This window comes from Anser cygnoides, chromosome 4 (assembly GCF_040182565.1).
Source record: "Anser cygnoides isolate HZ-2024a breed goose chromosome 4, Taihu_goose_T2T_genome, whole genome shotgun sequence".
NCBI lineage: Eukaryota > Metazoa > Chordata > Aves > Anseriformes > Anatidae > Anser > Anser cygnoides.
In genome coordinates, this window is record NC_089876.1 from 13,221,532 (window position 1) to 13,249,317 (window position 27,786).

The following is a 27,786-nucleotide window of genomic DNA, read 5'->3' on the forward strand; positions in this document are numbered from 1 at the left end:
AGCTATATTGATTTGTGACCCAGTATGGCATGAGCCAACAAAACCGTAAAAGTTGTCTTTCTGAGTTAACTCTGTCTCACCTCCAGGTAGCTTAACCTGGCATGTTATATATTCAGATATACTTCAGATCGTTTGCATTCTTCTAAGGCTCTGTATAGGCACAACTTATTTATGTATGTGGTTTATTATATAGATAGATGCTAAGAGGGCAGACAGGTTTTCTTATTTTACTTTAGTGGATCAGTGCACCTCAATTCTTCCTAAACTCCACATTAGGCACTAAAGCAGTATTTTGAATATCACCATAGGCACCTTTTAGAGAAGGATTTTTTTTATTTATTATTTTTTGCCACATTTGGAATGGCTTTTGCCAGCAGTGCCTAGATGACGCATAATATCTCATTAAAGAAAATAACCTTTGTGGACTTTTTTACTCAGCTAAATAGGTATAATATTGGTTTCATTCTTTCTTTTATAGCTTTAGCATTGTAATAATGTGAAGGATCACTATCTGATTTCTGTGAGGTAGAGATGAGAGTACTTTATTGATGTAACCTATGACATTGCCAGAACAGTGCAGCTGTTTTGCTAATTCAGTGACTGAGATCCACTTTTATTTTATTTGCTTGTTCCAAAAGCTTCAGCACCGATTCCACATTAAGCAGATCAGCAGAAAATGCCTTCTTTTACCCACTAGCCCCAGCATTTTGAAACTCTGTTTTCACACCTTAAGCTGATAACAGCATCCTAAGGTCAGAAAATGGGCAGCTGGGCTCCTGCTTCTTAAAGCAGATATCCACTTTTCCCTGTGTTAGCAGTATTTGGGGTCCAGCTGGACTGACTCTTTGCATTCAGCCAGCTCCAGAGGAACTCCTGTAAGCACGTGCTTTGCAAGACAAGGAGAGACTGCTGGAAAGTGAAATATGATTTGTGGTTTCCTACACACAAGTTTATTCTCAGGGAGAAATCGCAACCCTACTGAAATCAAAAGACCTTTCCCTAGTTTAGCAAAGCTGAATACAGATCTCACACTAAGCTTGTGCTTAATGAGTCTAAAAACCTTTTGGATCTGAGACATTAGGTCCAAATGAAGGCCTCTAGCCTGTACAGAAGAATTCGGTAGTTTGCCTGCTTCAGGATCCTTGCTCAGTTCAGAAAGACAGCAGATCCCCCAAGTGATATATGTTAGACTAGACCTGAAGAGCTGTAGCTGTGAAATACAGAAATAAATGTCAGTGTTTTTTTTGTTTGTTTGTTTGTTTGTTTTCTCCTCTAAGAACCAATTCTGAGCATAAACTGGATGGTGGATAAAAGCTAGTAAAAAAAATCTGAAAGTTAAAATTCTACATTGATTTTCTTTAAGATTATCATTGAAATAGTCTATTTGTAATCTTTTAAAACTTGAATTTGATCTCTGTCTCTGCTTGGACAGCCAACCTGCAGCCTGAAGCCTGATGTGGGTAGGTTCTGAGGTTCTTTACAAGGAACATACCAGTTGAGCTCACCAGATAGGACCAAGGGCAACAGCTTTGCTGCGTGCACCCTTTCTGCACGCATCTTCTCATATCATAACTTCAGTTTCTGGATGAAAAGAATACTTATGTCTTTTACCCCCATACATCTATCTAAATGAAAGGATACTGCCTGCAAAAGTTCATTCGTAGGAACAAAAGTGAAAGAATGCTTGTAAGAACAAGAGTTTCAGATCTTTTTCTCCAAGAAAGTTCTATTGAACAAAGGGTTCTTTTGGGGGGAAGAATATGTAGTATTAACATTGTTCTGATCCTGCAGATTGTTTTGGTTGAGGCTTGTGGTTATTACCACATACAGTCAGAGAGGAGGCAGTAGAATGGTGCATGGTGGAAGCACAGCTTATAATTAATGAATCTAAATCAAGTAATAGCCAGTCTAGCAGCAAGAAAGAATTCAAGACAAGTGGAGAAGCGAAGTAATCAGTAGGTCTTATGGATCTTCATGGCTCTCTGGGTATCTTTGATGTAACAGAGAACTGCTTTACTAGACCTGCCCAAAAGAGCATCTTCAACAGCAGAAACCTGGCCCAGCCTCATTGCTCACCCTGCTTTGAGCAGGAGATTGGACTAGAGACTTCTGAGGACTGACAATGTGAATCATCCTGATTGATGCTAATGAAGGTCAAGTGACCATTTTCGTGCTAAGCCTCACTTAGTGGGGTGATGAAGGTGTCTAAAGCTAGAAGTCTCAATGGGGTCATTACAGCCTGTTCCTCTCAGTAATCACCATAAACTGCATGGCTCTTCACCTCTGCTCAGACACATGGGAAACCTGTCAATGAAAGTACTGGGGACTTTTGAAAACCAGATCTGAGAAGCCACACAATCTTTTGGCCTAGGCAGGGAATTCTCTTCATGTGTGGTAGGAGTGTGACCAGCCACCTTTCATAAAAGGCTTCAGTAACTATAAAAACAGAGCACTTCAAAACTATTGCCATTCCAAGGTAGGACATCTGTGCTAATTTTAACAAGGCAAGCAATATAATCAGGACTGTTTACTTGGCTTGTATGGTAATGAACAAATGGACACTTAACTTCAGCAACACAATGAGCTAAAAAACCACAGATTTATTTTTCCTTTTCAACTTTCACTCCGTTATTTTCTCTTAGTAATATACTTTCATATTTTCACTGTCTATCTGCTTTGCTTCTTGAAAAATAATAAAGTGAACACATGCTTTTGTTGCATTAAATGTGTTTCAGTGCCTTCCATGGCTGTCCCTAATATGTGTTTCTAGTTAATGGTGCCTTTTTTCTTTTTTTTTTTTCCCCCAAATATTAAATTAAAATAAACCCTCCTCTAGAGCTTTATCCTGTGATTTTTTTTTTTTTCACTGTGTCCTTCTATTAGTACCATATCATTGTAGACTCTCTCTATACTAAGCAGATGATTCCATGGAAGTAAATAAATGGTTATTTCACTTTAGAATAAAACCATACTAGAGAATGGCTAAGAAAACCGTGAATGTGAAAGCAAACCTAGTGAGTCTACATCCATCTCAGAAACAGCAGGTTCCTGTGATGCCCATACTCCTGTTCTGGGGGTTTTGCCATATTTGCAGCTCCAAATAATTTTGTGAAAAAGAGTAATTTCTGACAAATCAGTTCATAGATACAACTACCCATTGCAATTGTCACAGCAGTCAGATGATCTACATTGTAAATGATGTAGAGGATGGATTTCTTATTGTATACATATTTCCCAAAAGACGAGTTTAAAAAAAATTACAAAACTGAAATTTTCGTTAACTGGCTGGTAATACCGTACCCCATTTTTGGAAGGTTATCAGTATCAACTGATATGTTTCATAAGCTTGAAATAAAAGAGAGTATAGCTGTAAGTGCAAACACACTGAACCCAATTTTAACTTTTTTCTTGCTATGAAAGATCATTTTGTATATAGAATAAAATGCTTTTAAGTAGGGTTTTTAAAAATCTGCTGAGTATTCGTAGGTATCACTGAACTCCATGGTTAAATGGTAAGTGCTCTAGGTCCCTGAAATTCAGGCCATTTTAATTTGGTGTCCAATGGTGAGTTTGAAAAGGCTATCCTGGTAAAATAGTCAATTAGTGGCCCATCACTTATAATGGTTGGCACAGAGAAAAGCTGTTATCATTTTCGATGGAGCATACTGGTTCAATCATAAAGAAAATTCATCAGGCTAAAACATAAAATGAAAGGCTTGGAGCTCTGATACAAATCCCAAATAGCACAATGTGAAGTTTTTTGTCTGATGAACAGATTTGAGGTTCACTTGCTTAGCAAGAACCTAATCAAAGAGTGGTGTACTTGCCTGTCACTACACGGGAGACTACCGAGTGTTGATTAAGAAGCTTACAGAGCTGTTATTCTGAAGCATTGCTGACTTCCATGGGCTGCCTTGAAACTTTGCAAAAATGGTGAGAGGGGAAGTGCGGTGAGATGAATGCACAAATGCACCAGACCTGTCTTCAAGTGGCTTTTGCTACATACTAATACATCTCCTTGTTTACAGTATATTTAAGCAATAAATTGCAAGTGATTCCTGAAGATTGATTAGGTGTAAGGAGCTAATTGTCCATGCATAAGTAAATGTTGCCAGAAGAGCTGGCTGTAAATTCCCACAAAATGCCCTGTGTCAATGTTATTAATATGACAGACTGAAAATAGATTTTAAAATAAAGCCATAATGGTTTGGCCTCATTTTTTTTTCTTTTTTTTTTTTTGTTTATTTGTTTTTTGATGACCAAGTTCAGATGCACATGTCTAAAACATTTGTCAAGACTGAAAGCACTGACATTAGTCATCCAGTTGGTTGGTTAGAGCTCTCCGTAGCCAAATTGCATCTTAGCAGAGACCCTACATGTCAGTAAGAGGAATCAGATGCATGTGGTGTGCTTTAGGGGCTGCAAAGAAATGCACTCTGCCATGTAGCAAATCATACCTCAGTAATGTAAGCTTTAATGTAGTGCCTGAGATTTCATAGATAGGAAAAGCAATTCCAGTGTCATTAACTGAGGTTCAGAGAAATACCATGCTGTCAGGTATCATTCTGCTTCCACATATTGCTCTCTAGGAATATAAGTAAATATATACACACACATACAATGTATACAGTATAAACATTTGCATTGCCTAGCACAGGATAAGCAGCAAAAAGCTTAGAGATTTCCAGTTTTAAAATGTGTGGATGACTTGATGCATATAACATGGTTATAGTTTAGCCACATGCATGTGCTTTGCTGACTTGGGTTTAATGGATGACAGGCTGAGCTGTATAAAAAGTGAACTCGATTTTTAAAATAATATTCCAAAAGCCTTAGACTGAGAAGGTACAGTAAAATATTAACACTGTGGTAAGATATTTTTTTTTTCTCCTCAGAAAAATAAAAACAGGGAAGGTCATTAATTCTTCCAGGTCACAGTTTAAACAGAAAACAGAAATCAGACTATAGTGGTGACAAGTGATATTCTGTTTACAGAAGAAGACTTTTTAAGAGCAAAATGGAAGAAAACTTCTCTCTCCCTGAAACTACACGTGGACTTTGGCAAACTATCAATTTACCTCCTAGAATTTACTTTCTCATGTGCTAAAAAGGTCTAAATTATAACGGACAACTTTCTGACTTAGAGCTACAGTCTATCAAACTGCTAACTTCTATCATACAAGGTGAAGTGCTGCTTAAAGCCTGACCATGCTGGGCTGGCAATTTTCTGGTATGAAGTCTAAAAGTGTTACAGCAGTGTAACTGATTTTCTACCTTTATTCACATAATACACCTCAATAGTTTTAATACTTATATTTAGTGCAATTATTCAATCAAAGTTTGAATCAAAATTATTCAAATCAATTTTACATACCGCTGTCTGAATACCGATACTGCATTCAGAATGCCTTGTTGGTTTGCTCTATGGCCAAGCTACCCCACCCGCCCTCACTCATAGAGTGCTGTCCTCATAAAACCCTCTGCATTACTTAACCACTGTACAGAATCGAATTCTTGTCCTTGTGTTTGTTTAGAGAAATTTGAATTTTGTTTATTTTTGACTAAAATAGTCAAATAAATGATTACATTAGCAGATTTGCTGGAAGAAAAAGTAGTAGCAGGTTGGAGAGCACAGAGAAGAAAAAAGTGGCTGGAGACAGGAACATCTTTCCTGATCTGAGGTTTTACAGCTAATTGTGCATCTACATTTAATGCCAGAGCAGAACTAAAACCTGAATACCCACTTGCAGCTCAGTGCTTAATCCCCTCAGCTGTGGTGCTGCTAGCACAAGCTGAAAACTCATCAGCACAGGGGAGCCTTTATTTGAGCGCCTCCAAGCCTCGTGTCTGCTCTCAGTTCTTGCTTATCAGAAACAGCAGAAGTTGTGATATTTCTCTGAGATCAAAAGGGCAGGTAGAGACATCACCAGAGAGACTCTATAGACAGGCAGTCAAACCCTCCATAGGAAAAGAGTTTGATTTTTAAAAACCTAAACAGTGCCTTGACTGCACACCAAAAGCGATGACCTGCTAAGCACTGTTTCATTTCAGAGCATTGCTTATTACGAACACAAATAAGGCCAGCGTTGAACAATTTTGAAAATCCAACTCCAAATTTATCCCTGATATATTGTATCTACCTCAGGAACAAATTTGGCCCTACGGAATATTTTTGCTTTACCTGTATGGTTGCTATCAGGACATCCACTAGCTCTCCTCTGACTCCAAATAGTACTCCCACACAACATTAATTAATAGATATGGATGACTCACATATTTTGAAAATCCAGTGGACCTCTCTGTAAATCCACATTCTTCTGGTAATCTCAGACATGCAGCCATTATTCACACTGACAACAACGTATGAAAGCAGCTGTGAAAATCTGAGATAATAAGTCTGTAAGGTAGGAAGATGTAGCTGAAACTTTTCAGGTAATTTACTGCTGATTTTATTGGCTTTGAATTTTTTTCCAGGTTTATTTATATCATAAAATGTATTTTATTAGTTTGATTTGAAGTTAAGACATGGTACATTACTTGGATAACTTCAGTCTCTGCTGAAGAAAGCCCCAAAGCCTCTAACTCCCCTACCGCCAGAAACAGAAAATAATAGAAAAATATGTAACCTGTGAATGGACAGTTTCTGCAACACTCCCAAATAACATACAGATGTATAGAAATGCACCATTCAAAAAGGAAACATTCCAATGAGCAAAAATCATATGCTATAGGACTCTAGTACTTCTAAATTACCCAAGTTTGAGGAATAAGCAAAAGGTAGTATCTGTAATGTTTTCTGGATATATTTTAGTATTTAACATTTTGCTTTGTAGTTTGCCAGACTGCTCCAGGGTGGAAGGTCCAATATCGCAAACTGGTGCCCAGCACTCCATGACACAAGTGTATTGCTTGCAACTTGTACGAGGGGCAATATAAGAAACCTTTTTTTTTTTTTTTTTTTTTTCCTGCTTGTGTTCCTGATCCATGCTGCCAGAGCAGATTGAAGGGGGATACCCCCACACATACTTGTGGGCAATTGTTGATAGCATACGTCTGTTAAAAGTCAGCTGCATCTCAAAGCACATTTTGCAATGCTTGCTACACAGGAGTATGACAGCCTGAATACCTATGAGTTTCCAAAGGCTGCTGGTACAATAAAACCTTTGACAGCACCCACAGTCACTAGTGGTGTAGAAGGTTTGAGCAGTAAATTTGTAATGATAAAATCACGCATGGGCGAGACACAAAAGTTTCCTTAGCTCAATTAAGGCGCACACTGTATTTCGTGCTGCAGTCATCTGAAGAGTATGAGACAGAAGGTTTCAAGACCCTCTGAATGTTAAGAAGCTGAATTCACTTCAGCATTTCAAGTCAATGGTTTTGAGAACTAAAACTGCAGAAGTAGATGGAAATAGCTTGTCTCACCAGGCTGTTGGTCTCACTCCTTCCAGATTCACTGTTTCAATGTTTTTGTTGCCTATGTGTGGCAGGTATTTTACTTGCCTGGATGAGTCAGCTGGAAAGGAGGAACGCAGAGAAACCACCAAGGTTTCTGGAGAACTGTTCAGGTTCAAATACATCGTGTTCAGTGTAACCATTTAGTAAATAGGGAAATAAGCATGGAAAATTTCAGGCTGAGAAAGACTTAGGGGCAGAAAGGCCCCATGAAGTGGGATTAAGCAAAGGCTATGGGAGCTGACTCACACAATGCTTAGAATTGCAAGATAGGTATCTTAATCAGAACAACTAGTGCATTTTTACAATATCAATTGACTGCATTTTTTTCTGGATACCGTTTTCATGCGGTCATGCTGCATGCAAGTGAATTGCTCCCTAGCAATTTCTCAGCCTATTCCAATCAGATTTCAAATAGGAATAGAGGCTTTAAAGATAACATTTTCCTATATATTTCTTTAAATTGACCTTAGGAAGAAGTGAGAAGTCTTTAAGTACTTCTAGTAAGGGAAAGGCTAGAGTGAGCCCTCATATCTGATTAAATGTAACAGGATCCACATGGGAGCAAGATTATATAAACATCCCAGATAGGGAAACAGCTTTCATCACATCTCATACACTCATTGCCATGAAAACCAGCACAGCATAAGGCATGTCTTACAGGAACCACTAAATTTCCTTGGTTTTGGTGCTCAGCAAGTGACTTGCCTGAAGGTGATTTTGTCTTCTTGCAGTGAGGTTAAAGTATGATTTAACCTCCTGGTAATCTTTTCTCAGGTGCCAAGTGATAGGGAGTGAGGAAGTGGCCTCAAGTTGCATCAGAGGAGGTTTAGACAGGATATTTGGAAGAATTTCTTCATGGAGACAGTGGTCAAGCACTGGAACGGGCTGCCCAGGAAAGCAGCGGAGTCCCCATCCCTGGAGGTATTGAAGAGATGGGTGGACATGACAAGGTTTCGTGGTGGGACTTGATAGGTCAGGTTGATGGTTAGACTTGATCTTGAAGGTCTTTTCCAACCTAGATGATTCTATAATGAAAACTTGTCACCAAACATGGTGCCACAGTCCCCATGCCTTTTTTTCCCCTTGTTTTGGTCATTGTCTAAAATGGCTTATGTAAATCCACATTTAAGTCTGGGATACAGCCTTAAAGCCAGAAATCATACGGACTTAAATGAACATCTTGACTGAAAACAAAGCTTTTCTAATTGGAACACTGCAGTTGAAGAGTACTTTTAGCATTTCACTTAAAGATATAATTATTCACAAAATTAAGAGGAAAAAAAATGAAATCAATGCTTTTAGAGAAAACAGCAACATTTACAAGTGTCTAACCATATCTGTCAGGCTCTTTGCTGATGCTTTGATACCCAACTTGTGCAACAGAAAATCCTCACCCATCACTTTTCACACGAAGCAGAGAAAGTTAACAGCTCTAAAAGCTTTCCTGCCTTCTCACAGCTCCAAATAAATGCAAAGATGACTCTTCTGATTCATTCTGAGTAGCAGAGACTGAACCCGTGACTTCTGCAGTGTTTTTACATTTCCAACAGGTGAGCAAGGTGCACAGGAGAGAAAGTGTGCTGGTGGATGGTACTGTAGTCTCTACAAAAAGGGAAAGAGCATTTTTCTTTTACTGTTTCTTTTGTTGTGAGATTGTTGGATATGAGGGAGGAAGATTCAGGGACAGAATGGCTCCATGAACTTAGGTGAACCTAGATAACACCTCAGCAGCTTGTGAAGGTAAAGTCTTGCTCTTACTCTCATCTCTACCCCTCTTCAGCTCTGTAACACCTTGGATTGGCTCAGGATCTCATGGGAATACTCCTCTAGCTCATTTAGCACCCAGGAAAGGCAAAAAACCCACCACAGCTGCTGCTAGGAAAAAGGAGATAGCATTCTGCCATAATGAGTTGCATTGGCTCAGTGAAGGTTTCTGACAGACTCCATCAAGAAGGAAGAGGATGAGGCAGCGAGGAACACAGGTGAAGAAGGAGAATGAATGAGAGGAAAAGATAGTGGCAACCCTGGCTCAACTATTGTGGCACTTCAGACTTAGGTCAGAGAAACTATTTGTCACAATGTTAAGCTGGGGAGGTGATTACAAAACAAGTTTGTAAGGACATAACTATGCCAGAGACTAGCATTTCCTACTGGGTACAAGAACTCCTGAATTTTCTAGCAAATGGGCAATACCATGGAGAGGGATGTAAGTGGAATTTAGGCAGGATGGATGGGGTTTGCGAGTTTCTGCATTGAATAGACACTTTTCTTAAGATGAATTCCAACATTTCCCTTCCTTGTACCATCTCTTCGCAAATGTCAACTCAAAAAAGAACAGGTTACTCCTCCTCCTTAGGGTGGGGTTGGAGACTTGGAATTCAAAAAGGATGGAGTCATTTCTTGTAATTTTATCTCTAAAATAAAAAATTACTTTGCTTAGCACTTGCTAAAAAATTTTATGCTTTCTGTTGTTAAAAATTAGCTTTAACTTTTTCTCTCATGAGAAAAGTCTGCAAACAAAGGCCAGTAATGAACAAAAAGGTGGTATTCACTTATGAATAAAGATTGGCTGAAAGATGCTCCAAAAAATGTTAAGTTTCCTGTTAACTCTCAGCAGAATCTTTGAAGAATACTCACATTTTTGTACAGCTGCTTTAACTAATCTGCCTCTGATCATTAGCAGCCAGACGATCCCTTCATTACACACATTCAGACAGTGACAGACAGATGCTAAAATGCTAACTGACCCCTAAGCAAGTACTCAGCTTTCTTCTGCTTTCATAATAATTATGCTTTCTAATGTAAAACTGTGCAACCGCTTCAAGATTAAAAATGTAAGGCCATCAAAACAGTCATTTAATCGACTACCAAATTAAATCTCAGAAAAGACTCTATTGTTATGCCTGCTGTCATCATCACATTTAAATGTGGAAAATGTCTATTCTGAATCTGAGCTCCTGCAAAATGTCTGTTCTTCAAGAGTATTTTTGAATAATCTATGTAATAAGAATTTGCACATCTAATGACTATATCCACTAGAAGATTGTAGGTAGCTATTTAAGCAGAATGCGTGAACCCTGAGACAAACTTTTCATAGAAATGCAAAACTACAATCCTTAAAATTTTGGATTTTTTAATATTCCTCTCATTGTGCGTGTAAAGGCATTTCAGTGAGTGTAATCAGTTGAACATGTAAATTGTATGGCTATTTGTCCGTACATGTTGGGGGTAAGGTCAAATTACTTACAGAGAAAAATTGCTTGTTTTCTGAATGTTTATTTTTTTGTTTCTTTTCCATGAATAAAACCATCACATACTGGCAAAACCACTCAAGTGAATTCTTTAAAATTAAAGCCGTTGATGTAAGTGAGGTTGCAGCATCTCTCCCCCTCTCATTTCACCACATGCAGTAGGGAACCTGTGGTGCAGCATCAAACACTCAGGTACTGGCCACAAGAGGAAGGACAGGACCCAGATCTGGTCTCCTCACATTCTATATATGATGCCCATGCCATGTTGGCCATCTCTTCCAAGTAAAGGACACCAGACACTCAGCTAGAGCTAACCAGTGCAAAACACAGAAAATTTGTCTGAAGTCTTGTTCCTCTGCATCACTTAAATGCTTGAGTCAGGACTACATAAAATATTTCTTAGCATGTTTTGAGTACATTTGTAGAAGTAAGCTGCCCAGTGTCAGGTCAGCACTCCGGGCACAGGGGAAAGTGGCCCATTCTGGTCAAACGTATGCTGTTGTATCCTATTAATCCCCCAAACAGGAGAGCTATTTCTGAAAAATACAAGTCTGCTCCAGTGCCTGGGACTGCTCTGACACATTCACAGCTGGTACGGAGGTGTCCTGAAGATGACTGCCTGCTTCATCTACTTGCAGGTTTACACAGTGCATTTTTTGCTGTGAAAATGCATAATGGATTAATTCCGATTTCTTGGGCAAACACTTTTACTCTATGTTATTATGCAGAAGCGAGGTAGCACAGTGACCTTCATTTCCCTGAATGACATTTTCAGAATACGGTAATTTTCTGATATTTTGCCATTGCGTGGTTTTTACATGTGCTCTGAGCATGCCTGTTACAGAAAGTCTCTTGTAGACACACGTATCTGTTTTCTAGAACCAAAATATGTTTAGTTTCTAGCTAGCCATCTCCTCATGTTACAGCAATTCTGTATAAAGAAAATTAAGACAGCAGATGTGTAGGAAGTCACAGGTAGGATAAATCACTCCTATTCTTAGTCATGGAAGCTAGTGGACAATTTGGTGGGACAAATGATCTTTAGGAGATGCCTTCTGTCCTTCAGCTCCAGGGGAAGTTTGAATCATTAACTTATCCAAGATGCTTAACTTTTAGACACAGCGACAGATGAACTGCATTTTACTCTCCCAGCCTTCAATCTATGCATTTAAAATACGCTATTAAAATGTATAAAATGCCCCTTAACACCACAGGTCAAACACTTAAGTGGGTAGTTACCTAGGACTGTAATTAAGCAGAAAATTTTTTGAGGAATTCAACAAAGCAATGCAATTAAAGATGTGCCTAGATTCTTTTTAACTGACATGACATGTTCTCTGCTAGATCATAGCCAGAGCAGTACAAACATAATCATGTATTCTTGTCTCCAGCTGTGGGGGTTTGCACAAAATAATAGCTGAGCCTCTCCTGAATTTGCTTCACAAAACCAAGCAGAACCTGACTAAAAGCACTGTAGAGACTCAGTCCTGTCCAATTCCTTCCTCTCTGATATTTTCCATTGTCAATACACAGATGTTATAAAAATAAATAAATAAATCATATTTATTATTTATTATGTGGTTTTACATGTTTAAACCCTTTTAAAATACCATTAGTCCACATTAACATATGAAATTTCTTTTATCTTTTAAATTGTCTTGAAAACTTACCCATATAAGGTTTTGTGCCAGCCATAGAAGAAGCCTTTTCTGAGCCTTTCACTATGGTTGCAATGTTGAAGTCAGTGATATGAACATGTCCTGCAATTACATGCAATAAAAACAGAAGTCAAAATAGCATATCGTACAAACATTCCTTGCTTTATTCAGTGTTTAAGAGACAATAGAAATAAAATAAATTGTCAAATTAAACGAATTACTATTAAACATTGTTCATAGCTAGAAAAATTGTAATGACAACAAAATGATGTCATGCTTCTTTTCTTGTGTTTTTCCCATTATTTCCTTGCATGCTGAACCTTATGTGTTGGTCACCCCTGAACCTCCTCCTGCTGTGAACAGCAAGGACAGTAACTGTCTTTTCAGAGCAGTAATGTGCAGGAGCAGCACTGAATTTGCTGTAATGGTGTGTGAAATCTCCCTCACCTTATCTCTAACTAGAGCTATCCCTCACAATCTCATGTACTCGTGACACCTGTCTGCCATCACATCCACTTTGGGTTACAATCAGCCCAGCTTTTCACAGTCTCCTCAGGGCAAAAAGGGAGCTGAGAAGAAAAAGGGTATTTTTATAGTACAATAACTACAAAATTAGATTCATGGTAGCAGAAGAGCATGTGTGCAACAACAGCAGGTCCCAAATGATCCCTCATTTGACAGCAGATTACTAGATGAAAGATATGTGACACAAGGCAGCCCGTGGACTTGCTGCCTGACCAGCAAGACAGCTGATTTAAACTCAGCTAATCAGGTTGGATAGCCCCAACCTGCCATCATTATTTTTTCCCTAGGGTAGTTTATGACAAGTGTAGGTTAAATTACTCCACCACAGTGAGGCAATAGTTGCTAATCCTGACTTGCCCTAAGCAGGTAAATAAATGCAAATCCAGCCTGAAAATGTATCTGCAGACTTTTAGCCTGATAAGTCTGCTGGTAGATTTTGCATCTTCTAAGGGCTAATTTCATTCCGTGGAGAGATGCAGACATTCATGGGCAATGCCATTGTGGAAGGCGGAGTACAGAGAAAGGTGCTCCCTTCCTCAGCTTAACCATGCACTCAGATCAACTCAGATCAGGATTAAGACATCTCGTCTTTAGCTAGAGTCTTGAATGACAGGTTCCTCTGTGTTTTTTTTTTTTTGTTTTTTTTTTTTGTTTTTTTTTTCTGATCAGGATCTCAACCTCGTTCAGTCCACAGCATGGAGCAGGCTTTGGGCGTGATGCGGTTATTAAGTGAAGGAGGTTGTTATCATATTTGCTGCCAAAGATGAAAAGAGTGTAACAAATGACTTGCTTTTGGTCCTGACACTGAGCATTTCCCCAGTGCCTGACTGAGGAACAGCAATCTTAACAGACGATTATGCTGCTCTGACAGTCTAACCTAGGTCCTCCTCGAAGTCTGCAGGAAATGTCAGCCAGCCTCTAAGAAGCCTGCAGTCACCCATGTGTGAACTGAAATTCAGGGTCCCCTTATTTGTCCAGGTCTAAGCTGGTTTTGAAACTAAAAAATAAGAAGGCACATCTCACTGGCAAACTTAAACCAATTTCTTCAAATGGGAGACACAGTAAAATTACTGATGAAGTGGTTTGCATGCTTTTTGCAGTTTTCTCAAAAACTTCTTACATTTTGTTGACACTTTCCTTCTAAGACACCCTTCCCAGAATACGTTCACAGAAGGCAGGCAAAAACTGTGGGCAAATTTAAGCAATCTCTTCATAAAGGGTGGAGGGATTTGGGTTCCCATAACAAAAATTAGCGTGCACAGCCTGGCCTGCCCTCAGGTTTCAAAAAGACGTTTCTCCTTCCTGGTGGCTGCAGTTCATGGCTGGTGAGGAACATGTCTGCAGATTATTCCTGCAGTAAAATACCATGGCAGAAAGCTTCTTGAAAAAGATAATTGAACCACACACAGCCACCTCATGGTAGCAATGTTTTAAGTAATTCCATGTGCATCATACAATGAAAAGCTATAAGGATCCCAGCAGTCTAATACTTTCTTTTTTCTCTCTCTCTCTTTTTTTTTTTTTCTTTTGACAGATAAATATGAAGTTCTGTCATTTAAATGACACCATTGTAAGTGATTCTCCCTATTAGAGTGCCAGCATGATAGCCTGTTGCAAAACACCTATCACATAATATCCGTTCAGACTGATCCAAACAGTTGATTTGCAATGAAAATTGCTTCTCCTGCAGTGCATTGTTTTCTATCCTTTTTATTAGATTTGTTTTCATTTAACAAAACCAAAATAGCACACACGTGAAGCGTTATATATGCTGGTTGATGTTTTTTGTAAAAAATGCCTTCTGCAGGGTAAGGGGTAGGTCCTACAGAGCTCCTCTTCATCCTGCTGCTGATACAGCAGCAATGCTCTGCTCCTGTGCTTATGGAACCACACAGCAAAACCACATCTATACCACTGTGGAAGTGGCCGCTGGAAAAAAAAATCTACCTTTTTTCTTCCACGGCCCACGGGCTGCCTGCAGACAGCCTTTGCCTCAGTGGCTCAGAGGGCTGCTAATTTACTGTGGAGTACAAGCAAGGTGTCCTGAGGGCAGGTAGGTGGCTGTGCTGCCATGGGGACAGCAAACAGCACTTGGTGGGAGCTGGAGGAGGGAGAGAAGCTACGTCTGGGATGAAGCTGGAGCAGGGGCTGATGGGGAACAAATCCTGGGATGGAGCCAGAGTAGGGGATGATGGGGAACATTCCCCCCCCACAGTGCAACCCTGCTGCAGTTTTGGCAGTGGAGGAGGGCTGGAGGGATGGTGAAGCAGAGTACTGCCTGTCTGCACACAACTTTCAGTAGTTTCAACTTCTTTGAGCCCAGGGACTTGTATTTAAAATAATAATAATAATAATAATAATAATAATAATAATAATAATAATAATAATAATAATAATACATCATTATAATACATTATATTATATTTTATAATAATAAATAATAAATACATAATAATATATTATTATTATTATTATTATTATTATTATTATTATTATTATTATTATTCCTGGTGTAAATATATCAGGTGACAAGAAGACCCCAGTTTTTTATAGGAGTCTTTCTAATCAGCCTCTAAGACATTTTTACTTTGACTGTTGCATGTAGGAAAAAGAAAGATAGCTATTGCTGCAGTAAATATGCTACAATACTGGCTACTTCACACTGTTTCCAAGATTTCAGTTCATGGGAACATTTTCCCATCTGAGCTTCACGTCTTTGTACTTGATCTCCATTTCTGGATATTACCTTGAACAATAAGCGACAACCAAACCCAAGCCCAGTACCCTCACTCTCTCCTCAGGTGTCAGGTACTGAACTGGGCAGTACGTCAGTACCACTTGGGTTTAGCTGTTAAGGGCTATAAAGTCCAGGAGCACACAGCAGGTTCAGCAATACTAACTAAATTCAGATATCACAGGGGAAGAGCTCATTGCTTAATCTCCCTGACTGCATGACCCCTTTTGGTAATAAGAGGCTGGTAATAAGAATTCAAAAGACCACATTCTTCTGGTTCTCTGCAGAGTGGCTTGTATAAGATTTCATGTATATCAACAAATACATTCTAAGCAGAATATATATCGATGGCAGTTGTTTTAAGAATTGCATTCATCCAGAGGGAGAATTTGTAAGTTAATACCTACAGCAGTGTGTGACTTTGTGAAGCTTTATACATGCATCTCAGAAGCGCCGAATGGCATATATACCTCACTTCTCCAAATCCCAATATCTAAGGCAAACAACTATTCATTTTTGACTATTATTAAATTTTTATTAAATGAGAAAAAATCATAATTACAACTAAAACAAGTCCTGAAAGTGGCTGAGGCTGGCTGACTAACATTTAGCAGAGAAAAAAGTACATGATTTCAAACCTTATTGAATTTCCCAGGGTAAGAAATTGAAGGGGTGAATGTGAGGGCAGAGAGAAAAAAATATCAGACTAGAGTTAATACTGCCAGCTCAATATGCATCAGAGCTGATGGCAAGTATCAGCATAGAAATGTTTTGGAGCAAATTCAGATCCAGTATGCCTTTAGAGGGTCAAACCCTATGAACTATTTAAAAAACATCTTTTTGGGTTCATCTGTACCATGTACAAGAGCATCAGCTTGTATCCTGGTGAACTTGGCATGACTTGGCAGCCTGCCACTTATCATCAGGGAGACTGTTAGAAACCTGATGTTCCTGCTATAGGTGGGTTCAGAAAGGCTGTGTTTTTCAAAGGGGTAGGCTGCTTAATGGCTTGTGTAGGCATGCAAAACTTTCTAATACATTTTCAAAGTGCAGATAGCTTCAGGTTAAAGAGTTATGTTCAGAACACACTATTAATCAACATCAGAGGGTTAAATGATATAAAGTCCCTGAATATTGTCTGTGGATACTATGGGGATAAGCTCTACTGCAGACACACCAGGTACATCTTCAGTGGAGACTTTATGACTCCCAGACATCTTTATGCAGAGTCAATGTTGTCAGTTATGCTGTTCAGAAGTTAGCAGTCAGGGCTCAAAGTATTGAATTTATGTGTAGTGGTTTTTTGTTTTTTTTTTTTTTGTTTGTTTGTTTGTTTTGTTTTGTTTTTCATCCTATTTCTGGTTTTAAGGCCAAGATTGCTTGTTGGCTGTATTTTTCAACCTTGCTGTTAATTTTCAAATGAGAGCTGAGATTCTCGTATAACCAAGGAAATAGAGTTTTAAGGAAAACTTTGATGATCATAAAATAATATAATCATATATAAAAAGGCACATAAAAATGCCAACTTGAGTCTGCCTTACTCCCTCATATGAGAAATGATTACTGAGTAAAATTATCACTAGAGATGCAAAAATCCAATCTATAAAAAGAGGTTGCATTTTTTTTTAATATCATGAAGATGGAGCATAAGGTAAATGTAAGCTATTATTAATCAAATTCTGCAATTTTAGAAGCAGGGGACAGTTTTTAGAAAGGAACATTTCAAAACAGATAAAAGAAAACTTTTCTTTCATGAAGGATGGTGAACTTCTAGAACTTGTTTCTCCATGCGGTTGGAGCAATAATAGCAGCAACTTCAAATAGGAAGTAGATGAATGCATTAACAAAAGCCCATCCAGATTCTAACAGGATTATACAAAGACAAAAAAACTATTAAAAATGTGGATAATAAGGAGTGCTGAATCATTTGATGACTAAAAGTGGCAAAGGGCACTCCCTGTGATGAGTATCTCCTTTTGCCACTGTCTGTGACAGAATGCTGGCTGAGATCCTGTGTCTGATCCTACAGGGAATTCTTCCTTGGTAAGCCATGCAGGGACCTTACAGGTTTGTGTGAAATAATGCCTTGAAATGCTTGCCCAAGAGGACATAAAACCTTTGCAAATTTTCTGTAAGTAGAGCATAACAATGGTGTGGTCACCCTGCACAATGTGAAACCTGGATGCCTAGAGCAGAGCGTTATGATTTCTGCAGGATGTCCAGAAATGTTAATATCAATGGTGCTACCAAGTAGCTATAGAAATAGCAAGTAATCATCTCTGGAAAAAAAAGACAATGTGCTAATCTGGTTGCCATATCTTCTTTGCCTGTGTTTTAGCCATTCCATGTCTCTTCAGATAACATAATAGCTAATAGATCCTTAAGAGATTTTAAGGCATCTTTAATTTCTTTGACAATTCAAGAAAAATACAACATGGATGAGATTTGCCAGCGCTCATTTCTAAACACTGTCATTTCAGACATATTGATCTAAACCATTAGAGTGAAAGGAGTAGTGGGGGAAGCAGAATACTGTTATTATGAGAATTCTGTAACGCTTTTCTGTGTACAACACAGTAATAATAGCTCTCCTGAACCACAAGCTAGTCCCTTCAGCTATCACGGAATAACTGTTTCAGATGCATGTTAGCAGAACAGAGCACTACTACTAAATTCAGAGATTAGTGTTAGTTATAAGAGAGCTTTCTGAGATAGGAGATAGGCAAACAAAACAGAAGAGCTTTATGGGCAGCATTTGTTTCCTTGTCTAATTCTGGTTTAGAGAGAGAATTGAAATGAAACACCACACTGCTCCTGCTCCAGCACACTGAAAACATTCCTAATCTCTCTACTCAAGGAAGACTCTTCTATGAGGGAGTAAATCTCTGCAGGAGGTCATCTTCTGGTAGGGGCCGAAACATTATTTTAAGCATCTGTTTTCCCAGTTCTCATATAACATTACGTGTCTTGTGATCATCAAACATTTATATCCATCGATGCAACAGAACGTCTGCTCAGGAATGTTGAGATGTGGCTTTGCTGAAAAGTATATGGGAAAATTCAGGCTTGGTCTGATATAATGATTTTGAACAAGATGCATATATTTCATGCTTTTTGCTTTGAAGTTTAGATTAACCATTTTTATGGATTGAGAAAAATCTCCTGGTTTTACTACTTTCGTATTCCTGAGGTAGGTTTCCTAAGCCATACAGATAAACTGTAGAGCAACTGGTTTTAACAACCAGAAATATCTATGATCTTAGTGTAAGCTATGAAAGTCAGTCAGCGTAATGTGATTCTGTGATTCTGTAATGGCTTGAAGATGTAAGGCAACGTGAAAGGACTTCAGCCAAAACAGGTTTCTTCAGTGAGGTCAAATAAATTTAATTTACTGAGACAAACTCTCAGTCCTAAATTTTGTGCGTATCCAATTCCATAACACTTTTGGGTAAACACCATTGTTTTTTAAACTGTAAGAAAGAATGAAGAGTACAGTGAAGCATATAGGAAACTCTTATACCATCCTGGAGGCCACAGGCTAAAATAAAGTTCCTGTGCACCTGGTTAGACTTGTATTACGTGAATGTGTTATGCTTCTTATACAGCCTACCATATTTACAGTGCATATATTGAGCACATTTTTCTGTTAAGTGAAAGCTGATGGTTCCTTAAAAAAATACGTTATTGTGATATGTTGCAGCTTAATTGAAGCTTTTTTGGACTTCAAGGATAGGATTCATCTGGCTAAATGCGAATCTATGAGCTATCCACACAAAACTTCCTAAGTATTATTCACTGAAAAGAAATAGATGCTAGTGTTTAGTGCAGACATCCAAAATCATGTTTAATCAGATTTAGATCAGATTTAAGTGTGCCTACATCATTCTGTTGTCTATAAAAGAAGCCTAAGATGACTAGCATGGTACGGATGCCTGTCCTATTGGTGTCACATCATATAGTGAGTGCATGAACTCTTACCTAGGTTGGGAGAACTACATTTCCCAGTCACGTAACTTGTTTGTGAGCCAAGGATCTGTGAACTGATTAATGGTGCCAACCAAGGCCTATCTGCAAGCCAGGAGAAGCATGGTTATTTCATCACTTGTCTGCACGTGTGCTATGAGGGAGCAGCAGTATGCAAAAAAAGGGGTTATCCATCCCCAAATTTCCAAACTCTCTATAGATAACTTTGCTGATCATTTTATAGTCACCAAAAAAATGATTTTGCAGCATATTACTGACTCTGGTGTTGCTTCTTCTCTACAATACTTGAGCTCCCATAGGAAAACTCTTCCAAGAGGCTGATTTTATGCTGTAATTGACCTTGATAAGGGGCAAGGAGAGATAAGGGTAACAGTACTTCAAAGTCTGTCAATCAGAGATTTAACACTCTCAGTCGTTTCACGTTGCCTTTGACATCTTTAATTCACCCAGGACTTAAAGACAAGAGATTTCTATTTCATGCTTATTTGCTGATATTTGTGTCTAGGGAACATTAACGCTTACGAGTCTGAAACACTGAATACCCAAAGTCCTAGATGGTTTAAAACTCAAATATGATTTAGCTTTATTGGCTTCAATATTCCCAGGGACAAACTCCAGCTGTTTGCAATGTTACCTCTTTAATCAATTTTAACTTGTATACCCAGCAGCTCTGCAATAGATTTTGAAAAATAATGGTAACTTTGGCATCATTTCAAGTCTGTATTTTCTGAGATTAACTGTTCTTAATCAATTTCTGAGGTGTACAAAGCAAAACAAGGCTTTCCCACAGCAGCAAAAACACATATCTTTTTTCCATATTTTCTTCCCCATGTATTTCTTTTCTAACTGATACAAGGTTAATATTTTCTTTATTTTTATTTTCTCATGTCCTTGTTATGAATAGTTGCAAAAAGATGCATGACATTTTAGAAAAATGCTTCATATATTGCCTATATGTGTAAGGTTTACATTGAAAAAAAATAGTATTTCATACCACGTACTCATACCCCACATTTTTAGCTTGAGATCATGGAATTAGTGTTTAAACTTCAAAGCTGATTATGTTGCCTAGTCATTTTTTGGCATCATTTGTGCCAAAACAATATATGGAACCTTAAAAATTTTACAGACTTTAGACGCACATTTCCAAATTCCATATTTAAATTCAGGAAAATAATTTCAGATACCTACATGAGAAATAACTTGTTACTTGAAATTTTCTAGCCCTTCAGGAGTTCAGAAGAAGAGAAAATAAATGTTTGGTACTGTTCTACTGGAAGGTCCCTGAACAGTGATTGCAGTGACTTACTTTAATCGTGTTATTAAAATATTAACTTTGTTTTGACAGATGTCCCTTGTGATGTCCAGTCATATTAAATTCCTTCATGTTCAGGTCTTTCAAGTGTCAGATCAGCATTTTTTTTGTTTGTTTTCAATAGGAAGGGATATTACAAAAGGCCCAAGGTGGACAGACGGACATGCAGAGAACATCCAGATTTAGATTGGAATCCATCATCTCAGGCTTTCACAAAGCATGAGCCACCATGTTACAGAGAGCTCACGAATTAGAGATATCTGAGACAAAACAGTCAAAATTCACTTACCGTGCTCATCCAGTAGTATGTTGTCAGGTTTGATATCCCTGTAAAATAAGGAAATGAATACATTATATTTCATACCAAAAGAAGATCTGCAATTTTAAAGGTTTTCCCATCTGGTTATGTGGGCCAAGTCATTTAAATTATTATAAAACCAATGAAAACCATGTCATGCAAAAAGGCAAATGATTTTTATCTACATCTTTTTACTGGCCTGAAAAAACATGCATACTAAAGAGGCTTTCTAGGTTTCCATTTCATGTGGTTTTGTTTTCATATGGTTAGCATTGACATGGATTTGGTTTTCAAGATTATATACATTATTCTTTATAGCAGTCAGAACAATGAAATGGAAGATTTGCATCTTGGAGGTGCCTGATTGCCTCAGGGACTCTGCGTTTGACAGACCCAAGAAATCACTTAATTGGAAACATCAGTGGTCTAACCTTTCTGCCAGACCCCACTAATCTGCCATGCTCATGGACATGATCACTCACATATTGTAGAGTCCAGCTAGCGATCTTATACTGCCTGGGTAGGTCTAGCAGATCCCCTTTTAGCCCTTGAATCCCCCCTTAGTTGTCTATAATGGCAGGTAGCATCTGGGGGAAGGAGTGGGTCTAAGGAAGGGTGGAGATCATGATGTGCAAAACATCAGCTTAACTCCGCAATTCTTGGCACAAGGAAAATGCATTGCCTTTGAGATCATCTCCTTCAGGATCATTTTAAGTTGACCTACATTCAGGCTGCTCTCAAAAGGGACGGAGACAGCTTTTCCCCACCACTGCTGGGAATTCACACCCTCTTTCTTGGGCCAGAATTCCTCTTGGCATGGAGAAATTCTGGGGAAACTCATCTCTTCCTTTTGCCAGCCCGGTATGCTCCCTCATTTGGCTCAGCCTGTGGCTTGGTGAGTGTGTTGCGGAGCTCGTACATGGCACTGCCTTCTCACTGCAGCTTGCACCTAATGTGATTTTGGAGCAGTGTTCTTGCTGTGGCACTGCCAGAAGGGGAGATGCATTGGTCCACCTTGAGCAAAATATTTAGCCCCTTTAGCTAATTTCTCCACTGATCTCAAAAGAGAGGCACTGCAAACTGTCAAAATAATCCAACAAATGAGCCTGCAAATGAATTCCAAAGACTTCTTTCTAACTGTGTATCTTATTTTAGCCAAGGGATGACTTGATTATTCCAATTTAAACATTTTTCAGTAAAACCTCTCCTGACTGAAATATGTACTTATATATACTTAGACTTCACTAACAAGTTTTGTCCAGTGTTCCCATAAAAGGAATAAAATGGAGTCTGCACTTCTCACATGGGTAAAAATAATGAAGTCACAGCCAGGAACATTAGGATCTTTCTGTGGCTTAATAATATCAGTGATATGTACAACATCACTTCAAACTGTTTTCCCCAACTTAAAGAAACAAACAAACAAAAAAAAAATAGAATTGGAATGCTAAAATCACTAGTACTTCACTGAGAATAAAACTGAGGAAAAGGAGAAATTCAGCTTTAAGAGCTACTGTCATGTCTATAGCAATGCCGTTCCCAGGGATTGGTCATTACAAGCCCATGATTTTTCAATGTTTTTTTTAAGAAGAGTTTGAACAATATGAATATGTGCTATGGTTTTGCACCATAACATAGACTATATATTTTTATTGCCACCAGAAAAGACATTGACAAATCCGCTTGACGACTGCATATAACACCAAATATGTTCTACGTGCAGTTGTATCTGCAACATTCAGAAAGTTGAGCAGTAAAATTAGATCAGTGCTTGTCTTTCTGTGACTAACTCAGGCAGTAGCTTATACTTGGTACAAATGCACACAGACCATAGAGCCTTTCCTGCCTAAAGGATCTTTTCCACTACTGGTTTTGCTCATTTTGCTCCGAGGCAGGACTGCAGCTGGGGGCATGTACAGCAGGGTGTATCACCTTGCAGTGGCAACTTGATAGACTCATCCGTCTCTGAGGCAACTTTGATAGACTCATAACAATGTCTCAGATCTCAACCTATTTTAAACTGCTTTTACAGCAAGCAAATGTCATGGGCTAACTTAAGCCAGAAGGAAAACAAGTTTCCTAAGTATTTTTTCCCCCCCGAATGTAAGATACTGCTGTTTTCGGATCACGTGCCTGGAGATGCATAGATTCGCATGACAAGTGAGAAAGCAAAGCACAGATTAACAGTGAAGAGTGTTCCTGTGTGCCTTCCAATAGCAGTCTGTGATGTGCTTATCACCAGTTTTCTGCACAGCGCTAGAAGATCAGAGCTCCAGAAGCAGCTTGTTGAAATCTCCACACACTGTACGGGAACAAGCCCACAGCCACGACTTAGCACTTTTGAGACCTTTCAGTGGCCAGTGGGGAGGATTCAACAGACTCAGTGTGAAGACTTGGCAGGTCTAGGAGCATTGCAATTATAGTTGCTGGATATATTCAGAACGGAGAGCCTGCAGTTTTATCCAGAAGACAGATATTTCCTTTAAATAAATACTTTGGTTAAATTCATTTAAATAGTGAAAACACTGTTTATATACAAAGGTGGATTTAAAAGATAAAAGAATCTTTAGTTAAGCAGTTTAAATTCAAAAATGTTAAATAAGTGAAATTCTGTTTTGACTACGCATCAAATTTTCAGAACATTTCCCATGTTAGCAAGCATGTTCAAACATGCACAAGCAGTATGTGAAATCCAGTGCTTTAACTTCAGGGTTTTCCTGCTATGCATATCCCCAGCTGAGAGGATGAATAGAAAGACTTGTTTCATAATCCAAGTATCATGAACTAGCTCACAAGAGAAACCTAATGACTTTTGCAAATAGAAAATTAACTTACGTTAAAGATTCAGAAGAGCCCTGGGCTGCCTTCAAACCTTTCACTGATAGCTGTCGTTGACACTGATTTCATAACCACAACTTTCCCAGTCTGTACTGTTGCTACTCCAGCTCTTTTTTTTTATACATGGAAAAGTCAGACACTCATAGAAATGGAATTAAAGAGGCCTTCAAAGTCTTCACTCAGTGACAGGACCAAGTATAACTAATATAACAGCTGACCCAAAACCTCACAGTTGAAGACAGATGAGAAAAATATTTGAAAAAAAAATCATTCCACTTGTTGCTACTGCCTGTGAAACATTTTATAGCTTTCTTCAATTGCCCAGCTAGAAATGTCAAATAAAGCTGCCTGAAAGCACATTAAGGTGCTCTATATACTTTCTAAGTAATAAAGAATGATTAATAATCTATTTGTATCTTCTATAATGTCTAGACTGAGGGGACATTCACTGCTTTAAGACATTCCCTCTACATGCAGAAAATCCATGAGTGTTGCTCAACTCATATTCACTGCATATGCCAATCAGAGTCCCCTGAGCTCACTTGAAAGGCTCACAATGATTATAAAGGACTAAGATTCAAGTATTTTCAGTTTAAATCACTGCTTCTATCCATGTTCCTTTCTGGTATTACTAGGTGGGGTAGAAGTGATTTTCTAAACTCAGAAATGAAAAGGTTGTACAGTCTCCATCCTTTGAGGTTTTCAAGACCTGACTAGATAAAAGCCAAACAACCAGGTCAGATACAACTGACCCTGTAGTGAGCAGAATTGTGGACTAGAGGCCTCTGGGCGTTCCTTCCAACCTGAATTAGTTTGTGAGTCTATGAAACATAATGTATCTAATTGCCCATTGTTCTTTTCCCTCCTCCATTTAGCTGCAAGGAAGTTCATGAAAGATATAAAAGGGACTTGGAAAGGGACTATATATGTGTATTCAGTGAGTCTTTGGTATAGTCCAGTGCAGTTGGAAGCTAGTCAGAGCTCCCACATGTTAAAATTTGTCCTGGGGCTTGAATACTCATGAAGAAAATAATAGCAATAAATAGCCTATCTCCAGAATGAAAGCAGTTTAAAATTCAAATAATCTGCAGCTCATTATAGGTGTAAAATAATATTTATGTTTACATGCATCATTTGCCATCCAGATGTGTAGGGATGCAATCAGGAAAGCCAAGGCACAGATGGAACTGAACATGGCAAGGGATGCAAAGAATAACAAGAAATTCTATATGTACATTGGTCAGCAAATAAAGGTCAAGGAGAGTGTACCCCTCTGATAAGTGAGAAGGGAGAACGCTAACAACAGACATGGAGAAGGCTGAAGGTACTCAACAACTTCTTTGCCTCTGTCTTCACTGCCAATCAGGCTTCCCGTGTCTCTCATTTCCCTGAATCTGTAGATGAGGACTGGGGAAGCGAAGTCCCTCCCACTGTAAGCAAAGAGCAGGTTCGAGACCACCTGATGAAAATGAACAAATCCAAGTCCAAGGGGCCTGATGACATGCATCTTTGTGTCCTGAATGAATTGGCTGATGGAGTAGTCACGCCTCTCTCCATCATATTTGAAAAGTCCTGGCAGTCAGGTGAAGTCCCTGGTGACTGGAAAAAGGGAAACATCACTCCCATTTTTAAAAAGGTTAGAAAGGAGGACCCATGGGGACTGGCAACCGGTCAGCCTCAGCTCTGTGCCTGGCAAGATCATGGAACAGATCCTACTGGAAGCAGTATCAAGGCACATGCAAGACAAGGAGGTGATCCACGACAGCTACCACAGCTTCACCAAGGACAAATCATGCCTGGTCAATCTGGTGGCCTTCTATGTTAGAGAGACTGCATCAGCTGACAAGGGAAGAATGACTGATTTCATCTACCTGGACTTCTATAATGTCTTTGAAACAGTCCCACGTGACATCCTTTCTCTAAACTCGAGAGAGATGCATTTGAAGGGTGGACTATTTGGTGGGTAAGGAATTGGCTGAATGGCCACACCAGAGATCAATGACTCTATGTCCAGGTGGAGCCTGGTGGTGAGTGGTGTTCCTCAGGGTTCTATCTTGGTACCAGTACAGTTTAAGAGCCTTATCAGTGACATAGACAATGGGATCGAGTGCACCCTCAGCAAGTTGGCAGATGACACCAAGCTGAGTTATGCAGCTGATACAACAAAAGGAAGGGATGTCACCCAAAGGGACCTGGGCAAACTAGAAAATTAGGCCCACGTGAACCTAATAAATTTCAACAAGTCCGAGTGCAAGGTGCTGCACTCGTGTCAGGGCAATCACAGATATGAGACTGGGAGAAGTACTCACTGAGAGGGATTTGGGGGTTCTGGTGGATGAAAAGCTGAACATGAGCCAGCAGCCCAGAAGGCCAACTGCATCCTGGGCTACAACAGCAGAGTGGCCTGCAGGTGAAGGGAGGGGATTTTCCCCTTCTGCTCTGCCCTTGTGAGGCCCCACTTGGAGTGCTACAGCCAGGTCTGGGGCCCTCAGCACAGGAAGAATTTGGAGCTGTTACAGCAGGTCCAGAGGAGGGCCACAAAGATGATCAGAGGGCTGGAGCACCTGTCCTATGGAGAAAGGCTGAGAGAGCTGGGGATGTTCAGCCTGCAGAAAGGAAGGCTCCGGGGAGACCTCATTGCAGCCTTTCAGTACTTAAAGGGGGCTTATAAAAAAGACAGAGTGCAACTTTTTGCTTGGGCAGACAGTGATAGGAAAAGGGGGAATGATCTTAAACTAAAAGAGTGTAGATTTAGATTAGATGTTATGTGGAAATTCTTCACTCAGAGGATGGCAAGGACAGGAACCTGGAACAGGTTGCCCAGAGAAGCTATGGATGCCCCACCCCTGGAGATGTTCAAGGCCAGGTTGGATGAGGCCCTGGGCAACCTGGTCTGGTGGGTGACACCCCTGCCCATGGCAGGGGGGTTGGAATTAAATGGCCTTTAAGGTCCCTTCCAAACCAAGACATTATGTGATGATTCTGTGAACACTGCAAAGCATGTGGTGATGGTATGTGCTCTAAAGTTTGAAATCCAGAGTAATCTCCAAAACGTTTTACATGTACTGCTACAAACTTGCAGCCAGGATGTCACTTCTGTTTTCTATTAATCTTGCCTAGACTTCAAACACTGATCTAGAAATGAAAAGCTTGTGGTTGGTGAAATCAACAGTTTCCTGAAGGAAATATTAAAAAAAAATATTTTGTTGTAATTTAAAACAATGGTAGGTCTTTCAGGTTACCTGATTTCATGTCATTTGAAAGAAAACAGCCAAAAAAAAGAAAAGGTGTGGGGAAGGCAAAACAAAAATATCAAACAAACAAAAAAAATGCAGAGATTAAACAACAAATAGACTGAGTTGTTTAGTTAACAGAAAAGATCTGTAAGATGTTATGTGACAGGTATATCAAATAATAAATAGTATCTAAATGGTCAATAGAGCTTTTCTATTTGCTTTTGGAACATGAAAGCAAGGTTCATATTTCGTAAAAATGAAGTGAACTAAACAAACAGGGTTTTATTTATACAACTGAGAATTAAACTCAAGTTGATTACTACAAGACATAATTGCATAAAAATTCTTAGGAAGCTTAAAAAAAGATTTAGCCATTGATGTGAGTAACAGAAATACCAGCTAGAGCTCCTCCAGCTAAGATTAATCTAATTGATTTAGGAAAGCACTTCTACAGCAAATACAGATGCTGGCTTCCCCTCACCTTTTTGA

General features: G+C 39.0%; 1 protein-coding gene across 6 annotated transcripts in view; it reads right to left on the reverse strand.

Moving 5' to 3' along the window:
• The window catches only part of STK32B (serine/threonine kinase 32B), a 175,462-nt gene that overhangs the window by 33,860 nt on the left and 113,816 nt on the right, over positions 1-27,786 (reverse strand). For all 6 annotated transcript variants that reach the window (XM_048047020.2, XM_013179850.3, XM_013179866.3 and 3 more), the window contains exons 5-6: positions 21,215-21,252; positions 12,380-12,469 (exon numbers count right to left, since the gene is read on the reverse strand). In XM_048047020.2, the coding sequence (XP_047902977.1) occupies positions 12,380-12,469; positions 21,215-21,252 (128 nt within the window). The remainder of the gene's footprint in view (positions 1-12,379; positions 12,470-21,214; positions 21,253-27,786) is intronic.